Source organism: Helianthus annuus, chromosome 16 (genome assembly GCF_002127325.2).
Source record: "Helianthus annuus cultivar XRQ/B chromosome 16, HanXRQr2.0-SUNRISE, whole genome shotgun sequence".
In the NCBI taxonomy this organism is placed as follows: domain Eukaryota; kingdom Viridiplantae; phylum Streptophyta; class Magnoliopsida; order Asterales; family Asteraceae; genus Helianthus; species Helianthus annuus.
The window spans coordinates 46,064,966-46,086,721 of record NC_035448.2 but is presented as its reverse complement, the minus strand read 5'-3'; the positions used below and the strand labels follow the sequence as shown (position 1 = coordinate 46,086,721).

Sequence of the window (21,756 nt, the reverse complement as noted above, 5' to 3'; positions counted from 1 at the left end):
CCTGTAACTCCTGCTGAAGCGTTGTATAATGAGAATGAGACGGGCACTCATCAAAAACCGCCGAAACTCATGTATATTGAAGATTTTCAGGGTTGGAAGAACCGATTCGAGAACTGGGTTCAAGCTTACAGATTTGAAGCATGGTGTTCTTTACTGAAAGATTACGAGAAGCCAAAGAATGAACGTGGCTTGGAAAAAGGTTTCAATGATTTTACAGAAGCTGACAAATTGAAATACACAAGTGAGAAGATGATGATCAGCATCCTTCAGCAAGCAGTTAAAGAAGACATCTTTGTCTTACTTCAACATAACGGAACTGCTAGATCCATCTGGGAAGCGTTGATTCAGAAATTCAGAGGGAGTGCTGATATGATCAAAAACAAGAAGGCGTTATTAAAAAAATCATTTGATATGTTTACAGCTTTTGATCATGAAACTACGAAACAAACCATTGATAGGTATTGTCATTTGGTATTGGAAATGGGTAGGTTGGATATAAAGAAAGAGGACGATGAGTGGGTTGATAAATTAGCAGAGGCGTTACCACAGCATAAATGGGGAACATATTTGATGGTTGTGAAACTTATGAGAAAGTCCGAGAGCATGAATTTAGCTCAGTTTATTCAAAAAATCGAAGAGCAGGAGCTGGATATTCAAAAGACAGCTATCATGACAAATCCAAATGCAAAGCAAGATGTTAGTCTGTACTATCGAGGGAACAAGTTTGAGACCACTCCCAGTCAAAGTCCAAAGATTAGTACTGCGTTCAGTGCTGATGGGTCTGCAAGTCCAAATGCAAGTACTACAACTCAAAGTGGTGGATCTACTTCATCATTCTCAAGCTTTGATCCAAACAGTAACACACGTAGCCCTCAGAAGCAAAATTCTACAAATCTGCAGTGTAATGTGACCTTGAATATTCAGAATGGTCAACCTCTTTCTCCTGAGGTGGCAAAGCAACACATGGTATCTCTTGTCGCCATGTTGGAGTCATATGAAAGCTTAATAGCAGGAAGAATTGGTAATCCGATGCTCACAAAAGAAGATTACGACCAAATCGATGCAGAAGAGCTAGAACTGATGGATGTGAAGTGGTGCTTAGCTAGTTCCTGCAGGAGAGCTGAAAAATTTCAACAGATTACTGGCAGAGACGAGTTCCGTGGAATGGCTGCTTCTCCACTTGGTTTTGACAAGTCGAAGGTTACCTGTTTCCGATGTAAAGGTAAAGGTCACTTTAAACGGGAATGTAAAAACCAAGAGTCAACTGGAAGTCAAGAAAAGAGCAATTATTATCAGAAATCAATCTTTCATCAAATCGATCAAAAACCTCAACAAAAGGAACCGCAAACTGCTCATGGGAAAATGATTGAAGAAGCCAATAGGAAAGCTTATTATGGAATAATAGATCAGAGTGATGAGTTTGTGGCACAGGGATTTAGCTGGGACAAGTATATACCTAGTGGAACTAAATCTGATGTTGCACTTGTTACCAGGATTCTGGATCAAAATGAGAATTGTCAGAAAAGGATTCCGATATTTCCAGATCTTGGTAGTGATGTTGATACGGATGATGAGGAAGAGTATCTTAACAAATGTAGAAAAAGCATTGATCCTGATAGTTTTAATTTTTTCTATGCAGATAAAGTTGAGATGCTGAATCAGAAGAAGATTGCTCGATTGCAAAAAGAGCTAGAAGCAGCAAAGTTACTCGCTGATGAAAAGGCGAAGACTGAAGCTGTAGAAACAAAAGATGAAGCAACTGCTGAGATTGCAATAGAGAAGATTGTTGAAGTAGAGAAAGTAGTGGAGAAAATTGTCGAAGTCGAGAAACTCGTGGAAGTTGAGAAAATAGTTGAAGTTGAAAAGGTGGTCAAAGTAGAAAAGATTGTCGAAAAGATTGTTGAGGTCGAGAAACTTGTTGAAGTTGAAAAGACTGTCGAAGTCGAAAAGATAGTTGAAAAAGTGGTTGAAGTTACTAAGCCTTGTGAGAAATGTTCAAAATCTTGCAAAGAGTGTGATGAGAAAGACAAAAAGATTGTCGACTTAGAAAAGGTTAAGGAAGATCTACTGTTTGATGTGAAGTATGTGAAAGAGTCATACGACGTATTGAACAGGACAGTTGACAGTTTGAAAAGAGCAAATGCAGAATTTGAAAAAGCAAATGACAAGATGAGTGCAACTTTGATGACAAAGCAAAGTGTTATTAATGATTACATTGAAGATTGTGCTAACTTGAAGAAGGAGTTGGAACTTGAGAAGATCGAGAGTGAAAGGATCAACCGATTACTTTTGAGTTATACTACTTGTGATTATCTGATTGATCGTGTTTATCCTACTGTCGCAGGTCTTGAGACTTTGGTGTTTTTGGGTTAACTAGGTAATCAAGAACGTTTTCTTGATGAATTAAAGAATGTGAGAAGGTTTAGAAGGTTAAGAAAGAAGAAGGTAAAAAAGGTTAATATAAAGTAAGAAAGAAGAAATGGCAGGCGACGCGAATATAGTGTTGGTGATTTGGGAGCAGAGGGTTTGTGTCACTTCAGTGCGTAAGTTGGCAGCATTGAACTACACCATGTGATCAATTCCGGTGGAGTATTGAGGGCTTTATGGCCTTTGGGAGGTGGTAACTGCTGCAGAAGGTACACAAGTGTAGGAAAGGGTGGCCACTTCAAAGGCAATTATCTTTCAGACATTGCCCAAAGATATCTTGATGTAGGTGGCTCAGTATCAAACCGCAAATGAGGTATGGGATTTGATTAAGATCATTCATTTAGAAACAGATATGGTTCGGAAAGAACGTTTGTAGACTTTGAGGGCTGAACCTGAAGCTGTGAAGATGAAGGAGACTGAGACGATACATATGTTTGTAGGGAAGTTGAGTGGAATAAGGGGCAAGTTCAAATCTCTTGGTTATTTTCTAAAGGACAAGGTGATCGTGAGGAAGCTGTTAAATTTAGAAACAATGAAGTTCTTAGTGTTCATAGCCTTAGTTGAACAATATTCTAAGATTGATAAAATGTTGTTTGAAGATGCAGTAGGTAGAATGAAAGCTTCTGAAGTAAGGTTGAAGGGTTATGCTCAAATGAAGATATTGATCAGAATAAATTGCTTCTGACAGGTCGTGAAGGAAACCAGGGTCGTGGAAGAGGTTAGGATCTAACGTTGGTGGTAGTGCAACTAGTTTGAATGTAAAGAATTATCTAGTAGGTTTAATTGTTTTGCAAGTCAAGTTATTTTCGTCCTTGTTTGGAACGACGACTATTATTAGGACCGGCCCACTAGCAAGCTACTTGCATGTGCAAAAGCTACAAACAACAAAGCAACAAAAGAATAGACTCATACATTTAGCCCAATCCAAACTCAAGGACTTGGATCTACTCCTAGTCCAAAAAAAACTAACAAATTTTATCTCGCCTATTTTGAAGATACACTTATTTCCAACACGTCAAATACTCCAACAAGCTACAAGAGTGGATGATTCTTTCTCCTATATGGCTGCCCACTAATGTGCTCATGCATCTCAAGAATGTCTTGGAAGGAGAAAAAGAAACTTGGGGGCATTTTGCACCATGTGATTCCACGAAATCGAGAGAATACTTGATGCTTAGGTTTTTGTCTAGGTTAAATATCATGTTTATTGCAAGTTACGAATTAATCAAGTCTCTTTTGGTCGTACTTTTATTCCACCAATTTCGAATTCCTTCGTCTCGTTTCTTGTTAATGGGTTGAATGCAAGGGTTGGGGCCAACGACTCGTACTTTAAAAACACAGTTTAACCATTTACCATAGTTTTAACTTTTTATGCAACTCTCTTTGTATATATATAAATGATCAACTTTAAAAACTAAAAAACAAAATTCTGCACATGGAACTTGAAGCTTTGACCAGGTCAATCACACCCACTGCTTCGTTAATTCTTGTGTCTCCAAAAACATGATCACAAAATATTTGTTTATGAAAAAGCTGGTCGATCTTCTTAAGGCATCACTAATTTATTATGCTTATTTTTATTTTTATTTCTTTCCAGCGGTGCTAAAATATATCAGATTAGTCAACAATCGAGTAAATTTATTAATAATTTAAAGTCATGTTTGTAAAATATGATTATAAAAAGCACGAACCAAGAGGCCGTACTAAAATACAAGAACACACGCTGCAAGAAGTATTTTCTTTTAATTTTATATACATGCACACACACACTTTTGGTATAAAAACATATTTATATAACGAGGATTCGTAAAAATTATCTATTTATAGTATGCAAGGTTAAAGTGATTAAGATGAAGGTTAGGGTTAGGGGTGTGTGTTTCACGTGGTTACATGTGTGAAGAAAACTGAAAGCTAAAAAATGGCATGGTTGCATATGGCACACGTGGATGCATGTGTTTGTGTGTGCGTGTACATGTGGGATTTATGAAGAGAACACAGAGTGAGGAATGGCAGTACTCCACGCTCCAAGAATTGTACCTACCCATTAATACCATTATTATTGCTTTAACCTAACACACACACATACACTCGGTGAAGAAAAAGAAGAAGAAGCAGAATGTTGCCCACACGTGCGATCCCACCTTCCACGGATCCTCCAAACACCAACTCTTTTCACCCACCCATATATCCTCATTACCATTACCTTAATAATAATATTATTATTATTCTACGAACCAACCAACCTTGGAAATTAGAATAAATGGTTAATATATATGCATGTTTCATTGCTAAATTATGAGTAAATTACAAAAATCGTTCTTTGTATAAGTCGTTTATTGCAAATTATGTCCTTTGTCTTTAATAATTACAGAAGACGTACTCGATGTTGGAAACACTTGCAAGTAATGTCGTTTAGCCCTAACTCAGTTACTTTTTATGGTTAAATCTGAATAAATGAACCCTACATAACGGTATTTTTGTGGTTAAATCTGACCAAATAGATCACACATGAGAGTAAAATGACCAAAATACCGTCATGTGAGGTCCATTTGATCAGATTTAACCACAAAAAAATTAACTGAGTTAGTGTTAAATGACATAACTTGCAAGGGTTTGCAAACATCGAATACGTTTTCTGTAATTATTGAAGATAAAGGACACGATTTGCAATAAGTAACATACATAAAGGACGATTTTTGTAATTTACTCTAAATTATATGATAAATATTTATAAATATTGATTGGGATAATTATAATATAAGCCCATGAATTGAAGTATTGAAGTGTCTAGGTACATCTGATCTTCTGTGGCCCATATCGATGGTCCTAATGCTAGACTAGGTGTACAACCCTCTAAATAATTATTGACCCACCCGAATGAATGGCCACCGGGTATGGGTATTTTAGTACCACAGCGCCTAGCTGTCCTCCATGTGATTCTTTTATCACTTTCTTTTCTCTTTTTTTTTTTCTAACATTAAAATAACAACTAATTAGACGTATGGATATGCATAACCTTATCCGTAACCATAATTTCTTCAAATAATTGGGGTTCATTATAATATATACTATGTTTTACTAGCCTTTGATAGGAGACAAAATTTTCATTATTTCTTGAGATTAGTTTATGACTTTTTACTTTGACAAAGCTTAAGAGGGAGAAGACTTTGTATCAAGATATTTTTATGATTGTGATGCGATAGAAATAATTGTATGTATGTATTTGAGTTGTAGTTTAATTAGCACATATATTTTACTCTTTCTATGAAATTAGATTTTATATATACATGTATTTTAGTAATGTTAATCAGACGGATGGTTTGATTGATTATGGTTGGTATACTACGTATAAACAGAAGACCATGTATAGTGGTAGAGCCCTATAGTGGGGGTTATGTGACAAGTGACAATTATGTAAGAAATGAGGGTTATTTGGCTTTATATATATATATATATATGTATATATGTGTGTGCGTGATGAAGGAATATACATAGCGAGGAGGCAAAAAAATTACCCTATAACGCCGTAACGGTGTAGCCGAATGCTATGAGACGCCATTATCGTTTCCGGAAGTATATACCACCGGTTACGGACGGTGTAAGATAATGATTTAATAAGATATTAGATATAGAGACAGAAAAGAGACACACCTACGGAGACCAACCCAACTGGCACTTTATGCTAACTCGATTGCTGTACATGACGACAAAATTAGTCTAAGATTTCCCTCTGATTTATCTTTTGTTCTTTCCCCCCGATTCTTTAAAAACCACTCTCAATATACACACATTTTACTCACACCCATCTCAATTCACAAATTAACAACATTTCTTCTTTTTGTTCGTTCGTTCCTTCTTGATTAAATTAGAAAAAAACCCAAAAAATGGAACAAGTTTTTGGTTCAGAAAGCAGCAGTGGATGTGAATCTGGGTGGACTCTGTACTTGGAACATTCTCAAAAAAGCCACAAGAATGAAGATGATTTCGTTTGTAAAAACGCTTCATTTTCATATGAAGTTGATGAAGAACAAGAAGAAGAAGAAGACATGTCAATGGTCTCAGATGCATCCTCTGGGCCACAACATTTTCCAGAACAAGAAGATGAATGCTTCAAATTCAACAATGGCGGTGCTTACACAAACGGGAAAACGCGAAAGAATTTGAATATTCCTAAAGAATCACAACAGAAACCTTCTTTTCTGGATGATACCGCCAGTTCCCCCTTCTTCAACTTCTCAAATGTAAGATTTCACTCTCATGTGGGTAACTTGGATAATAAACTTATTTAACTCAACTCAACTGGCTTTCTTTTTTGACAGAACAATCTAACAGTGCCCACCAACAAAGCTAGTTCAAATGATATTATAGACTACTCGCAGGGCTACTCCACAACCTACTTTAAGGTACTACTTTACTTTCTTCTTTCATATTTTCAACTTTATATATAGGGTTTGCTACATATAGTAAGATTCAATTCTCGATTTTTCTAGGAAGAATCTGCATTTGAAGACCACTTGGGCTTTTTCCACCCTATCTCTGGTGCTCAGCTTCAACAAAACCAGTTAAGTTCACTGTTTTTTTTTTGTTTTTTTTTATGGAGAAATATGCATTGAGGGTTGTACTCATTACCTAACAAAATGTAAATATTACAGATGGTTAGAAGACAAGAGGTGGGCTTGAAGCTTCAAGAACTGACCGGCATGGTTTAGGAATTCAGATCCAAAAAGAGAGATCTTGTTCCTGTTTTCCCCTTCCTTTTTCAATTTTTTATATTTTTTAGATTTTAAATTTGTTAATTGCAATGAAAACGGGGAAAAGGTTTCTGTGCTCATCAGAAATTACTTTTCTTATTTCTCCAACTCTAGTTCCTAGAGTAAAATCTTGAATCATCTTGAATGTTTATTTGATAAAGGTTTGCGTGTGAAAAGGTTGTTCATAAAAAATAAATTTTACTTCACCCATTTATATCATGTATCGTGATGAAACAACACAAAAAAAAATGGTTTTTTTGGTTTTATAACAATTATATCATATATTAAAGATACGTGTAATATAGTCTTTAAATCTTTAATTCATGATGCTCTTATTCGTACCCAATAACATGAGAATCTAGAATTCATAATTACCAGAGGTAGTTGTATAGATTTTAAATATTATTGAAATTAAATTTAAAAAAAAGATAGTTAAACAAGGTAAATTTTCACTGCATGAGGTACAACATGGTAGGCCTCAATAAAACATTGGGAAGAGGCTATTTGTCTCTAATAGTGACTAGGATGATGTCTCTTAATGTCCTGACAGATTTCACCCTCTTATTGTTTTTGAATTTTTTATTTTTGTGGAAAATTCAAGATCTGCATTCAATTATTTGTGACTTTCAAGTCCGTATAATATAACATTAATTTAAAATCCAATCAACCCCAAATATATTTAGAGTACCTATCGATACAAAGACCAACTCGCCTTGGCCAGGTGTCACAAAAGTGTTAGAAAAAGGCGTAGTTCTTCGAATGGTGCGGATTTAAGTTTCGTGGTGAACAAGAGATATAGAATTTTAGAAGTAAGAACGAAATGGTTGGAGGTTGGGTTAAATTTTCAAACTCATTAGAGTTAAGATGTTGTTCCCCTTAAAGTTAAGGGTTGAAGTCCTGTTAAAGACAAATTTGATGTAATTTAAATCGTTAAAAAAAGAAGTATGAATGAAAGGTGTTTTGAGTTAGCTTTTGATAAAGACTACAAAAGACAATTTGCACTCATATTTTCATGTTTATATGAAATCAAATTAATAATAAATGGTTCCACTAAACAAAATGCTAATTTGTATATATGTTATAAATATATTATTATTTATTATGGTTATCAACTACAAAAATAGATTAGCTTTCTCTCCAAATTTTGTACTCCTATATATACCGTTATTGTATCTCACTGTAAATTACACCTCAATTAATGAAATATTAGATCCCTTCTCCCTATTATTTTCTTCTTCTACTTTTATCATTTGCTTTTAGGTTAGTTTCGCAACACGTTATCAGCACGAAGTGCTCTCTCCAAAAAACCCTATATTCGCTTCCATATTATCCCACACCAAAAAAAAACCTATTCTTGTTACCTGCGTTGTAAAGTTGTGATAGGCACCGATGATCAAGAAGTTTTAACATTACGGGGGATCAGACAGTGAGCCGCCTGGCAAACAGGAAAGCTGAGACAGCCGACACCATCGTCACTCACAAAGGTAATCCCGATTTTGTTTTGAACTTTAATCGTAATATATATTGCTTTTGAATTTTGTTGGGTTTTGGGTGTTAAACTCCGACGAGCTTGATTTGGATTGGGGATGGTGACGGCAAAATATTATCTTCAAACCTACTTAAAAAAACACCAACTGAGTTTTCTATTGTGTTCAATTATCTTTGACATATAATTAAAATATATTACCTATTAACACACATAAGAAAAATATATATCGGAGGTTAATATAGTGGTATTAGTCAAAGATCTATATCATATAACATAATTTCTTTATAAGAAATAACGATAAGGAAATTTCATAGATATCTATTCAAATAAGATAAGATTATATTCATTTAAAATCTATACTATATAATAAAAGAAACCAATTTTGGGACATTTGTCATTATATTAGGCCATATCTTATGGATAGTTATTATTTAGTTTAATTAATCTCTTCTAATTAATTATAGATAACATTCCTATTAAATATTATTTAGTTTAATCTCTTATAAATAATTATTATTTAGTTTAATTTTAATTTAAACTCTCCTAGAAAAAAATTCATAATAACGAAACATATTTTTTTAATAAATTATTTAACCATAAATTTTAAAATTCGTTTGACGAAAAGGGAACACACTTAAATATCTTATTTATTTATTATGGGGATTTTAATTATTGTCTATTAGTTTATTTTAAGAAATTTATACATAGTTAGGTTTAATATTTGTTTTGTCATATTATTATTATTAAATTAGATATATAACTTGATTGTTCATACTTAGGTGTTAATTTGTTTGTCATATTATTATAACTAAATATATAACTTGATTGTTCTTACTAACCACCTTTAGTGTTCGTTTATTTTTGAAAAATTAGAGATTAAATTCAAAATTTTGATAAATCACAGGGATCATCCATATACTTACTCAACATATTATTTTCATAATTTATTACTATCTAACTTTAAATATATATATATATAAAACAAAATGTTGCAATACGCCGCTAAAATCAAGCTAAAAACTAATAATTATGTAAATATTTTTTGGATTCAAATTATTCTCGGTAATGTGCGAATTATAATTGTAACTTTTTATTTCTCATTAATATAATGTAATACGTAAATACAATAATAAGTATTATATAATGTAATATATTTATTTTTATATCATTTTCAAAGATTACATGTTTCTTTGATGAATTTTATAATAGTAACATACATCATCTTTATATTAACCCATTTATGTCATATTGGTATATAAACCTCTCCATCTTTGGTTTGCATTTACAAGAAATATGTATTATATAGTTTAGATTGTTTAACCCGTGTAACACACGGGGAACTAACCTAGTATATTATATAAGTTTCAATATATATTAAGAATTTAAATTGATTGCATATATTGTTTATCAAATAGATTACCGTAAAACATAATTATAATTTTACATAATCAAGTTTAGTCGTAAACTTATCAACAACATTTATATAAATAGATTAAATGGTGATTTGTGTCATAGATTATTTCTTATACCCTTGTTGAAAAGAAATAATTAAACCATGCATTTACTAGATAGTTGATTTCATAGTCATACTGATATATGAAATAAATTTAGTTTGGTTTTTTATATTCTAATAATATGTGGGGTGAAGAATTAACAATTAAAAATTATATATTTTATATATGTTTGAAATAGTTATCTTATTGTATGATGATAGTAATATACTATCCAAATATTAAATGGTTTATATTATAATTGTCATTCTGCTTAAAATTTGAGGGTTCTATAAATCGCAAGGTTTGAATCTACCATTATTGTTGCAGCTACTTGATAATGATGTAGCCAGTGGTTTTTCTAGCTTAAATTTATAAATCATACGTTATTAAAACATCAAGAAACTTACGGGGAAATTTGTTTAGATTTAAATGTAGAGGGATAAATATTTATATAAGGTATATTTTTTAATGGTTATACTCTGATATGTTAATTGATTGGTTATACTCTAGTATGTTAATGAATACATTGTCTATACTTGCTTATAAGTGATGAAAAAAAAATGATTTCATGAACTTTTAAATAATCACTAGAGTTTATGAATGGAAAAGATTTGAATGTCTGTATACGTGTATAACAAAAAATAATTTTGGAAATTGACTCTACACTTCTTAAAATCATTTATATGTTATATGGGAACTTGATAGAGATACTAGTTAAAATTTAAAAAGTAGAGTAGCAAATATTTATGATTGATTACCACCATAGATTATATATATCTGCTTATAATTGATAAGAAAAAATATTTGGTTCCCTAAAGTAGTTTTTATTATAACTTGTTATATAAGTTGGCATCTTATTACATTGTATATTGTATATTAATTCAATGGTATATTTTGTGTTCTATACGTAAACGTTAATTTATATAGAAAGACGTATCCAATAGAACAACTAAACCAAAGTTGTGGTTTATAATATCTAGCATGAAAAGAGTATAAATACGCTTAGACATGGCACTCGAAATGTGATACTCCTTAAATCTCATTATCAGCTTATATAGGGTCATGATATTTTATATTGACAAATCTTATATGACTCGGCCTTGTAATTACTTCTGAATTGATATTATGTAAAGAGAACTTTATTTATAAGGGAAAATAGGATGAAACAAATTTTGTTTGTCAAATCTTAGATATGCTCCCGAAGTAGCAATATCATTAAAAGGCTATTAAAGGTTTGCAGTGACTTTATATCCGTATATCGGAAGTAATGAAAAGCCATGAAACTTGATTGGTTTTGCTATATTTCCCGAAGTGAATATGTATTGATCATTGAGATCATAGACATTATTAAGAGAATTGTAATGACGGTCATATAAATAATAAGACCAAAATGCAACAATGATCATGTTAATAATGAGATGTGCCACAAAAAGTGACCAACAAATGAGTGATTATATGACATAGTGGTTTGAACTTTGAAGTTATAATATATTATCTCATATCTTATGTCTTTTTACTACATACGTGCAAGTAATACATATACGATCATAAACCATAAGTTTATTGATCATAATTATTTAATTAGTTGGCAAGACCGGTTAGACCACGCTGAGTCAACGATGATGTGAAACATAATGAAGAACTGGACTATTCTTCAAGCTAAATTAGCATGTAATTTTTGCTCTCATAAATTAAATATTTGCCATATAAAGGAGGGTATGTATCCCTATTCTGGAATGATTAAAGGATATGCATATCTCAACATGATACCATTTAGTGTTTTAAATCGATGCATCGTCTAAATGGTTATCAAATTCACAACTTGATGCTTGTGTAATTTATGGCTTAGATAATAAGATAGCAAGCACAATATTCCAGATTGCATGTATTTATTAGTAGTGACGATAAATTTATTTCCCTATCTATTAATGATCGGCAGAATAAGTGTAGAACTTCCTGTAGATTACGTTCATACACAAATTGGTTATGTTAAAACGATCATTGAACGTCTACGATTGATAGCAAAGACACTAATCATGTGAGCAAGTTCATGTTTTTATATGCGTACATGTAATTATACATGCAATAACATTAATACACATCAAGCCAACATGTTGAAATAGTTTCTCCCCATTATAGTTGGTTTTTGGTCAGAAACCAAAAATATCCCTTCTAAGATTTTGGTTGTGCGGTATATATTGAAATTGATCCACCACTACGCACAAAGATGGGACCTTAAAAAGTGGTTGGGAATATATGATAAATTAATTGATATCCATCTCAATGGATTAACATTCCTAACATCAGGGGGAGATAAAAAGCAGTTGGAAAATAAATGAGTTGGTATGAATTATCATTGATCCTCAAAAACTAAGAATGTGAATCAGAAGTTCAAAGAATAACTCATATACAAAGACTAGCGAATCTATTACCAGACGCATTCACTGACCTTAAAAAGGTGATTATGTCACATATACCAACTGCTAATGCTCCAATTAAGATGAGTGTCCTAGAAGGACAACCACATGTTTGTAATGAGTCTATTGCACGTCTGAAGCGTGGTAGACTAGTCGATTCCAATAATAAAATTCCTCAAAAGTTGGAGCAACTAATTAAGATGGTCAAGTCGGGGTTATATTAAAAAGGTCTCCTAAAGAGACGGTAGACATGATGATTCAAGAAGAACCCCAGGTACCTGAAACTAAAGAGATCTTGATAAGTTGTATCATTTCTAAGATATGTATGGAATCGAAATAAAATCGACGTCGTTATACTTTTGTATATAACATAGCGCTTGTAATGATGAAATAATGAGGATCAAGATTTAAGATCTGGCCATGAATGAATACAAAGAAATAATTGGCCAAAACGAAAAGACGCAAATAAGGCAGAGTTGAATTCTCTATTGAAATGGAAAGTTTTCGGACCAGTAGTCCATACAACAAATGTTGTAAAACATATTAGAAACAAACAGGTCTTTTATGTGAATCAATAAATGAAAAGAAAATGGTATAAGGGAAAATTGGTGTCATAAGGATTTCGCAAAGACCTAATATTGAATATGAGGAATCGTATTATCCAGTGGTGGATACAATAGCTTTCCAATATTTAATTAGTCTGGTAATAATATTAAAGAGAGAATTGACATGCGTCTTATGAATAATATGTATCACTTGATACTGAAAGTTTACATGAAAGTCTCTGGAGGATTTAAATTATCAAAACCATGCGAATAAAGTTCTTGAGAACAACATGATCGCTGTATACATATTCATATTTGAATACGATTGAACTCCTGATGAGTTACCTAAAGGTGAATTGAAACATCTTAACGATGTAATTCTTGTACACCAATAATGATACATAGAAAACTTGTACATGATGATAATGATATCTTAATAAAAAGTGTACAAGCATAGTACAATATGGATTTTGGAGATAAAAGCAAGTGTTCATGACATTTTTGCATATGATATAGATATCTGTGTGTTAAATGGGCAAATTTATGTAGCGAAGCTCCTGAAGAAAGAAAGCACATGCATATTGGGGTAAGATGGAACAAATTTTCTCATGGATTGATAATGCTAGAAGCATTGATGTCAAAACTTCAAGAACATACTATATGAAGTTGACAAAATATGTACGGACTAAAATAATCAGGTCGAGTGTTGTACAACTCGAGACAGATAAAGAAGGACATGCGTTTGATAAAATTAGGCATGTTTTATCAACATTCTACTTTTAATAGTTCAATATAATCGCAGTTTACAGTGACGATGTCTACACATCATCGAGAGAAACTGTCGAGCTTTTAGAGGGAGAATTTTTGAATGACCTTCGCATGGTCTAATTATTACTCGAACTGCAATTTGAGTATATATGTAATTATATTTTATCAATCCCTCGAGTACATCTAGAAGATGATGTTGGGATATTTTAGTATAGACATGGTTGAACCTTAAAGTATGTTAAAGGTTCTTAAGTCACTTGTTATAAGAAATGCCTATTATCATCTCCTACCAAAGTAGAGATTCTCATTTTAGAAGTAACATCATTAAATGCGTATGTTCATTAACATGTTTTGCTAGCTATGTATGGTTATAATATCTTTCACTTGAGTTTATTGTCATGATGTAGCCTTTGTCAAGCGAAGTGACAATGGAATGAGTTCAAAGAAATATTTCAGGTATATACGATATTTGATTATATTTTACTAATCCATCAAAACAAGCTTGGTTAGTCTTGTAGATGCAGGAATGTAACAAAACACAGTCGTGGACATATGATATTTTTTGAAAGGAGCCATCTAAAGTCTCGTTAGAAGATTATACAACATTGCTCAACATAAATGATTGCGCATTAAGGGATCGAGCGAAAAATCATTGGCTACAAAAGCTTTGAACAACTTTGAAGGAAGCTGGACACACATCACTTAAAGGACACATGTTAAAATGAGGGGGAGACTTATTCAAGTTTCACTCTTTTTCCCTTGACTAAGTTTTGTCCCACTGGGTTTTCTTAGTAAGGTTTTTAACGAGACAACAAACCTGATTTAGATGTATCAGGGGGGAGAAAATATGCATTACAGGCTGCACTCTTTTTCCCTTAGCTATGGTTTTGTCCCACTGGGTTTTCCAGACAAGGTTTTTAACGAGACAGTATCTCCAAGCATAAGAAGTTGATAACCAAGGGGGAGTATAAATATATTATTATTTATTATGGTTATCAACTACAAAAATAGATTAGCTTTCTCTCCAAGTTTTGTACTCCTATATATACCGCTATTGTATCTCATTGTAAATTACACCTCAATCAATGAAATATTAGATCCCTTCTCCCTATTATTTTCTTCTTCTTCTACTTTTATTATATGCTTTTAGGCTAGTTTCGCAACAATATAGATATTGTTGTCGCTAAAGAAACATAGATATTGTTAATATAATTAAACATAATTGGGAGAAAAAGATAGCAGCAAGAACTGCTGGCTCATATGGATAAACAACTTAATCAAACAAATGAACAAACATGAAGATATGGGGAGATGACTTGCAACTCTTTTCTGATTAATATAATTAATCGAAATTAAAATCAAAGCAAACTAATCATATTTGTAAGAATATAATTGATTCATATGAATCTAATACACACGAACAAACCTGAAAACCTACGGACTTGAATATCATTATCCATACGAATTTGGAAGTGTTGTTTCTGTTCATATTGATCAACGAATCAGAAACATCAGCTGCTGAACAGAACCTTCATTCGTTGAAACTTGTATTCACAAAACAGCCCATTCATTAAAACCTTGTTCGTTCGCTGCATTGCAGAGTTAATCTATTCGCTGCACTGTATCACTTGTCTGCAGAATAAGTTCGTTTGCGTGAATCAGTTGCCGCAGAATCGATCTGTTAAATTTGTGCCTTTACGACCATTGTACAATTCCGAGCATTTTCAAATCTAATGAAATCTTGTATTTCATATCCGGGATTGTACGATTACATGTGACAATTACACATTTCAATCCTTGTACGATTTCGAACTTTCGGGAAGCTTTTCTGGAAGTTATGCGTAAACTATTACGCAAACATAATCAGTTTAACGCAACGTACACTCCGGAACAGTGACATAAGCTAAACATACCCTAAATATCCTTTAGATAGCTTAGAAATAAGTTTTAAAGGGTTCAATATGTCAAAAACAAGTTTATTCGATCACAGGGACTATTTACGACAAACTACGAAAGTCTGCCGATTCTCGTAGCGACCCTAAAACAGGAATTGACGAGCCAAACATGTTTACACATGTTCTAATAATTATTACCAAGTTGTTTAAGTGTTAAAACATGTAGGATCGTTTTCGGCCCTGAATGAGTCGATCAGAAGATTTCTTATCCAAAACAAGAGGCGGAAACTAATGTTTTGGTGGAATCTCAGCCGTATTCACTTTTAACTGATGTTTTATTGATCACTGAATCGGTTACAAGCTCTGACAACACTTCGTGGCAACCGGAATGACTATGACACGACTAACTACTGATTTCGCTCCTGACTACACATATATATAGTCCTTGCATTACGAGCGAAATCAAAACATACACATTGGAGCGAAATCAGGATCTAGACACATACGAGCGAAATCAGAATCTAGAACTATTTCGGGCGAAATCAGGCTTTTCATGTACGAGCGGAATCAACAGGTTAAGGGGTTTCGCTCCAAATGACAAGATGTCATTTGGAGCGGAATCACCTCCAATTACAGTTTCTAGAATTCCGTGCCATGAACTAGCCTATTCGACGCAAGACTCGATACAAGACGTAGGCGACAGACGGATGCACCAACAAACTCCCCCTCGGATGTTGACGGAGTCTTCAGTGTCGAGTCTTCGGTTGTCAACCTTCAGTCTTTATCATCAACAAACTCCTCTTCCTCGAATGTTGAATCTTTAAACTTCATCAGCATCAGCAATTCCAGAATCAGCACTGGTTCTAACTGCTTCCTCAATTTGCCTTCAGACTCCCCCTCTCAATCTGCTGGGATCGTAGCCTGGAATTCACACATTCATTCTAAGATCATGACCTGGCTCTCTTCCAGCTCAGGTTATCTGCACAATCTCTACCCAACACATAAGTTTCTCAAAGATTAAATGTTTAAAATTTAGAAACTATGTCAGAAAAATATATAAAATGATTTGTTCTTTGAAAATCACTTGTAAACATTCCATCTTCATACACTCTTTCAAACGTGTTCTTCATGTTTAGCACTCGGAATTTCAAAAATCAGCTTTTCAATCATCAGATGTCAAAAATCTTTTTGGATTTTTCAAAATTTATGCTAAAACACACTAAAATCTTTTTGAATTTTTGAATAAAAGAAAATGCAGAAATGAAATATTTACAGACAGTATTTTTGTGAGTTCGTGCAAGAGGATCATATCAGTTTTTGAGACATATCACTAACACCGTTAAGCTAGATTTCATTTTAAGTTCTAAACAATTCACCTAGATTGTCAGTATGTTTGTCCACTTAAATTTTCACACAAAGTTCAACTGTTTCGAGATATGCTATTAGTGTCTTAATTACTTAAACTTATTCGTGTGTCCCACCACTTGAATATACTCCCGTATCCAGATCCCAATATTCAGTCTTACAGGTGAGTATACCACAGATGATATCTGTAAAGGGGTTAAATTGCGAGGGCCGTGAGAGCTCAGGTCGATACTTCCGTATACGCAGAGAGATGACGGCTTCGACTTTTGGTGTGTCCCCTTTAGAGGATCTTTTGTTACAACAGCAGTGAATATCAATTTTATTATTTAATCAACTTGCTGAGGCGGTGCTATGTTTCAAGCATTTGCAGAAAGTATTATACGGGGACTAGGTCAGTACTTTCATACAGCAGAAGTCCCGGTATAATACCCCAGATATCACCGAGCATAAAGACCTAGTATCTCAGAATAAGGGACCTTTCAAACAAGATTTCAGGGGTTACCTATATATCCAAGAAGTTGTTACCCACAGAATAAGCAAGTTTGAATTTTTAGGTTTATATCTCGTCACAATTTACTAAATGTGTAAAAATCTACTGACACATCCGTAGTGAGATTGTTTATCACATTTTGACTTTACATTTCTTTAGCATGTTGTGATAGTTCACTGATGTACTATCATTTCCTCTTTTATACAACAAAAACTCATTTTTTTCATTTTATCATGTTTTTGGCTTTTTAGTTTTTCTAATGTTTTTGGATTTTCTAAAAATTTCTTACTCCCCCTAATATTCAAAAACATTTAAAGAAATTGAAAATAAACTGTACAGAACATGACAACTGATATGAATTGCCTTACTTTTCCATCCGCTTGGCATAAACAATCAGAACTCTCCCTCACAACAAACTATTTTCCCATTAAGATTTCAAAACACTTAAGTTTGTTTTAATCAAAATGGTTTTTCCGGAAAATAAGTTCGTTTATCAACCATTTGTAGGTTTTGGGGTCATTTCATCACATTGTTTACCAATCTTTTGAATGATAGTTAAATCAAGTTCAACTTAATGACCTTGATTAACCACTTGTAGAATCGATGATTGATTCACTTGTAGGATCACTTGTAGGATCGAAAATCAAACATTTCAAACCTGTTTTTCAACCAATTACCCTCTTGATGGTGGAATTCTCAAGGTGCCGATTCCTACTCCAAACTTACCAAACTGGGAGTTCTGGCAATTCACATTTCTCAAAATTCAATTTTAAAGAAAGATGCCGATTCATGCTCCGCGATTACCAACTTGGGAGCTCCGGCAAGTCAGGTTTCTATTCTTTGAAGAATATATCCACCCAAGCCTGACCAGCCTTGGGTGTAATAATCTCTTCTTCATCATTACTTTCAACAAACTTGTGAACACTTCTTTTGGCAGCATAAAATTCTTTGACACTTTTGGCCTTACCATTGACCATTTTGCCAAAAATGTGTTTCACATTTCCGTTGAAAGTCTTTTCAACATCAAATTTCTTCTTGTCAGAATAAAATTGATTTGAAATTTCCACTTTCCCGATTTTAGATTTCAAACTTTTAGCATTCAGTGGTGGAAAATTTTCATCATCCACTGTCAAAACTGATTTTTCATCTTTTCTTTCAACACGTGGCTCCTCTGATTTTGTGGAATCAGCTTCATCACCAGAACTGTTACCTGAACCTTTCACAACCCATTTTTGATTTTTCAAATTTTCTTTTCTTTTTAGAACATTCTTTGAACATTCTCCCTTCTCAAAAGTTGAATTTTCAAAGCCTGTAAAATTTTTGGTTATAAGTTCAGTTTTCTCAACAACTTTCTCTTTTAGTTTACCAGAGACTTCCTGTTTTGGTTTGAATGTTTTCGGACAATTCCTAGCAACATGACCAGCAGTCTTGCACTAAAAACAGGTTCTCGTCTCTATCTTTTTCTGAACAACATTTTTCTTCAGCTCTTCTTGCTTCTTGGCAAGGAATTCCTGATTCGTCTGCTTTCTGAAAGCTTGTTCTTTTTCAGCCTCTGATGTTTTTCCTGAAACAAACACAGTTTTTGGTTTATAAACTTTTTCATTTTTATAATTTTTTGGTTGATTAAATCCAAGACCTTTCTTTTTGAAATTACGATTATGGTTTGGTTTCTTTTGGAAACTATAACCACAATTGTAACCCATTTTCTTGTTAATTCTTTGTTGGTCTCTTGAAGTGTATTGTTCAGGTTTTCCAGAAAGATTTAAATCTTTTATTTCAGAAATATTAATTTCTGTGATTTTAAAAACCTTTTTAATCATATCAAATCTAACACTTCTTATTGGAAAAGTTTCATTAGAATATAATTTGTCAGAATCTTTCAAAGTATATGCCACTTTGATCGGTTCATCATTCAAATTAGATTTTGATAGCAAAAATTTCGTATCATGAACCCGTTTGTCCTTTTTGATTGTTGGCTTTGACGCATCGGACTCAGACTTTGACTCGGGTTTGGACTCCATTTTTGACTCCTCACTGTCATCTTTATCTAACACTTGATCGACCACACTTTTTATCAACTTTGACTCATGATCAGTGTCGGACGACGTGTATGTGACATCAATATTTTCTGGCAAGTTATCTGATGGCCCAGACTCCCATTGTAAGTTAATTGCCTTTTTGACTCTTTCGGAATTTTGATTTCGTGGTGAATATCCATTTTCGACCGGGGGCGGACATCTACTGTAGACCACACTTGGTTTCTTACCAGAAATTTTCACTTCATCTTCGTCTTTTGTCACGGATTTCTTTTCTTCCGAAGTCTTTACTTCTTCAAAAGTCTTCAAGCTCTCCACAATTGGATAAATCCTGTCAACAACAAAGGTAGAACATGAGTAACTATCCAATAGATTTTTAACTCTCTCAGTTTTTATTCTTTGTGTTGCCAGCTTCAACTCCAGATCAGCACATTTCTTTGTGTAAAAGTTGACATCATCAAGCTGTCTTCTGTAAGCTCCTTTGAGTGTATTCATTGCTACAGCTTGTTCACAGTTTGACTCAGTGTACTTGTTGATCTCTCTGTTCATTGTATCATATGATTCTTTTAATCTGTTAATATTGTGCAATAGTTCATTGTTTTGCTTGATCAAAGAATCACAATTCAAGCACTTTTCAGGAACTTTGACTGCTACAGTATCAACTTTGATCTCAAACTCTGGAACGTCTTTGACTATTCTGTTTGATTGGAAAAATTCATTTCTTCTCTTTCTCTCGGCTTCTGCTTCAGCTTTTAACCTTTCTTCTTCTTCATCTTCTTCAATCTTTCTCTGCTTTTCTTCTGCAGCTTCCCTGACTTTTCTGCATTTTTCTGCCCATTTCAGATCGTAAGCATTAGCAATAAAAGCTTTAACATTTGACATGTCTTTGGACATTTCTTTGGCCATGAATTCTTGATCTGGGCAGAAATTGTCCCAACTAAAACCTTCAGCCAACTTTTCATCTTCTTGATATGCTAGACATACTTTGCTGTTTGTTGGAATGTAATTATCCCAACTGAAACCACCATCCTTTCCCAAACAAGCTCTCTTTGAATCTTTAATCTCCATTCTACCATGAGCAGTTTGTGCTTAATGTTGTGCCTGTTGTTGTTGATACGGTTGTGGTGTGACTTGATGATAAATTGCCTTTTTGTGGTAATCGTTGTTTCCAAAAGGGTTTTGAGATCCACTCGCTTCTCGATTTATGCACTCCCTCTTGAAATGCCCCTTTTCCCTGCAACGAAAACACGTAACTTTAGACTTATCAAAACCTAAAGTTGACACATGAGCCTCACGAAAATCATCTCTGCCTGTAATTTGTTTGAACTTTTCAGCACGTCTCAACACACTAGCCATGCACCATTTAATGTCCATTAATTCCATTTCCTTGGCGTCGATTTGATCATAATCCTCTTTCGTGAGCATTGGATTACCGATCCTACCTGCAACTAAGCCTCCGTAGGATTCGAGTACTGTAACCAACAAAGACATGTGACTTTTAGCAACTTCTTCAGTATAGTTCTGATCATTTTCCAGCTTTAAAGCAATGTTGCACTGAAGAACTTTCCCACTCTTTGTTGTAGTGAACTGTGGATCAAATGTCGGAAATGAAGAGAATCCTGTTGTGCTGCTTGATCCCTGAGATGGTTTTTCAGAAGAATCTTTTGCATTGTAAGCTGTTTCAACTTTGGAGAAAAATTTGTCTTTTCACTAACACCACTCTTGAAATACAGACTGATGTCTTGTTCTCCATCGTAGTTCTTCATCCTGGCAATCTTTCGCTGCTCCATCTCTTGAGCTTCCAGGTGTTTGATGAACTCTCCCAGTGTTAGCTTTTTATATTCTTTTCTGTTGTTTCTCAGCATCATCAGAAAAGTTCCCCAGATTTCATGTAGTAGTGCATCTGCAAGTTTTTCAATCAATTCATCAGTATCCTTTTTAATACCAAGTTTTGACATATTTCTCACCAAGTTACAATATCTTTCGATAATTTGCTTGGTGTTTTCAGATTTCAAACCATGGAATAAATCAAATTCTTTCTTCATGAGCGACATTTTGTTTTTAAGCATATCATCGCTTC

At 33.6% G+C, this 21,756-nt stretch overlaps 1 protein-coding gene across 1 annotated transcript; it reads left to right on the top strand.

Moving 5' to 3' along the window:
• The first annotated feature begins 6,084 nt into the window (after positions 1 to 6,084).
• Positions 6,085 to 7,374, top strand: LOC110928837 (protein SOB FIVE-LIKE 6). The gene is made up of 4 exons (XM_022171881.2): positions 6,085 to 6,668; positions 6,747 to 6,830; positions 6,918 to 6,988; positions 7,080 to 7,374. Exons 1-4 carry the CDS (start codon positions 6,312 to 6,314, stop codon positions 7,105 to 7,107), a joined length of 540 nt encoding a protein of 179 aa, XP_022027573.1. The 5' UTR covers positions 6,085 to 6,311; the 3' UTR covers positions 7,108 to 7,374.
• The last annotated feature ends 14,382 nt before the right edge of the window (positions 7,375 to 21,756 follow it).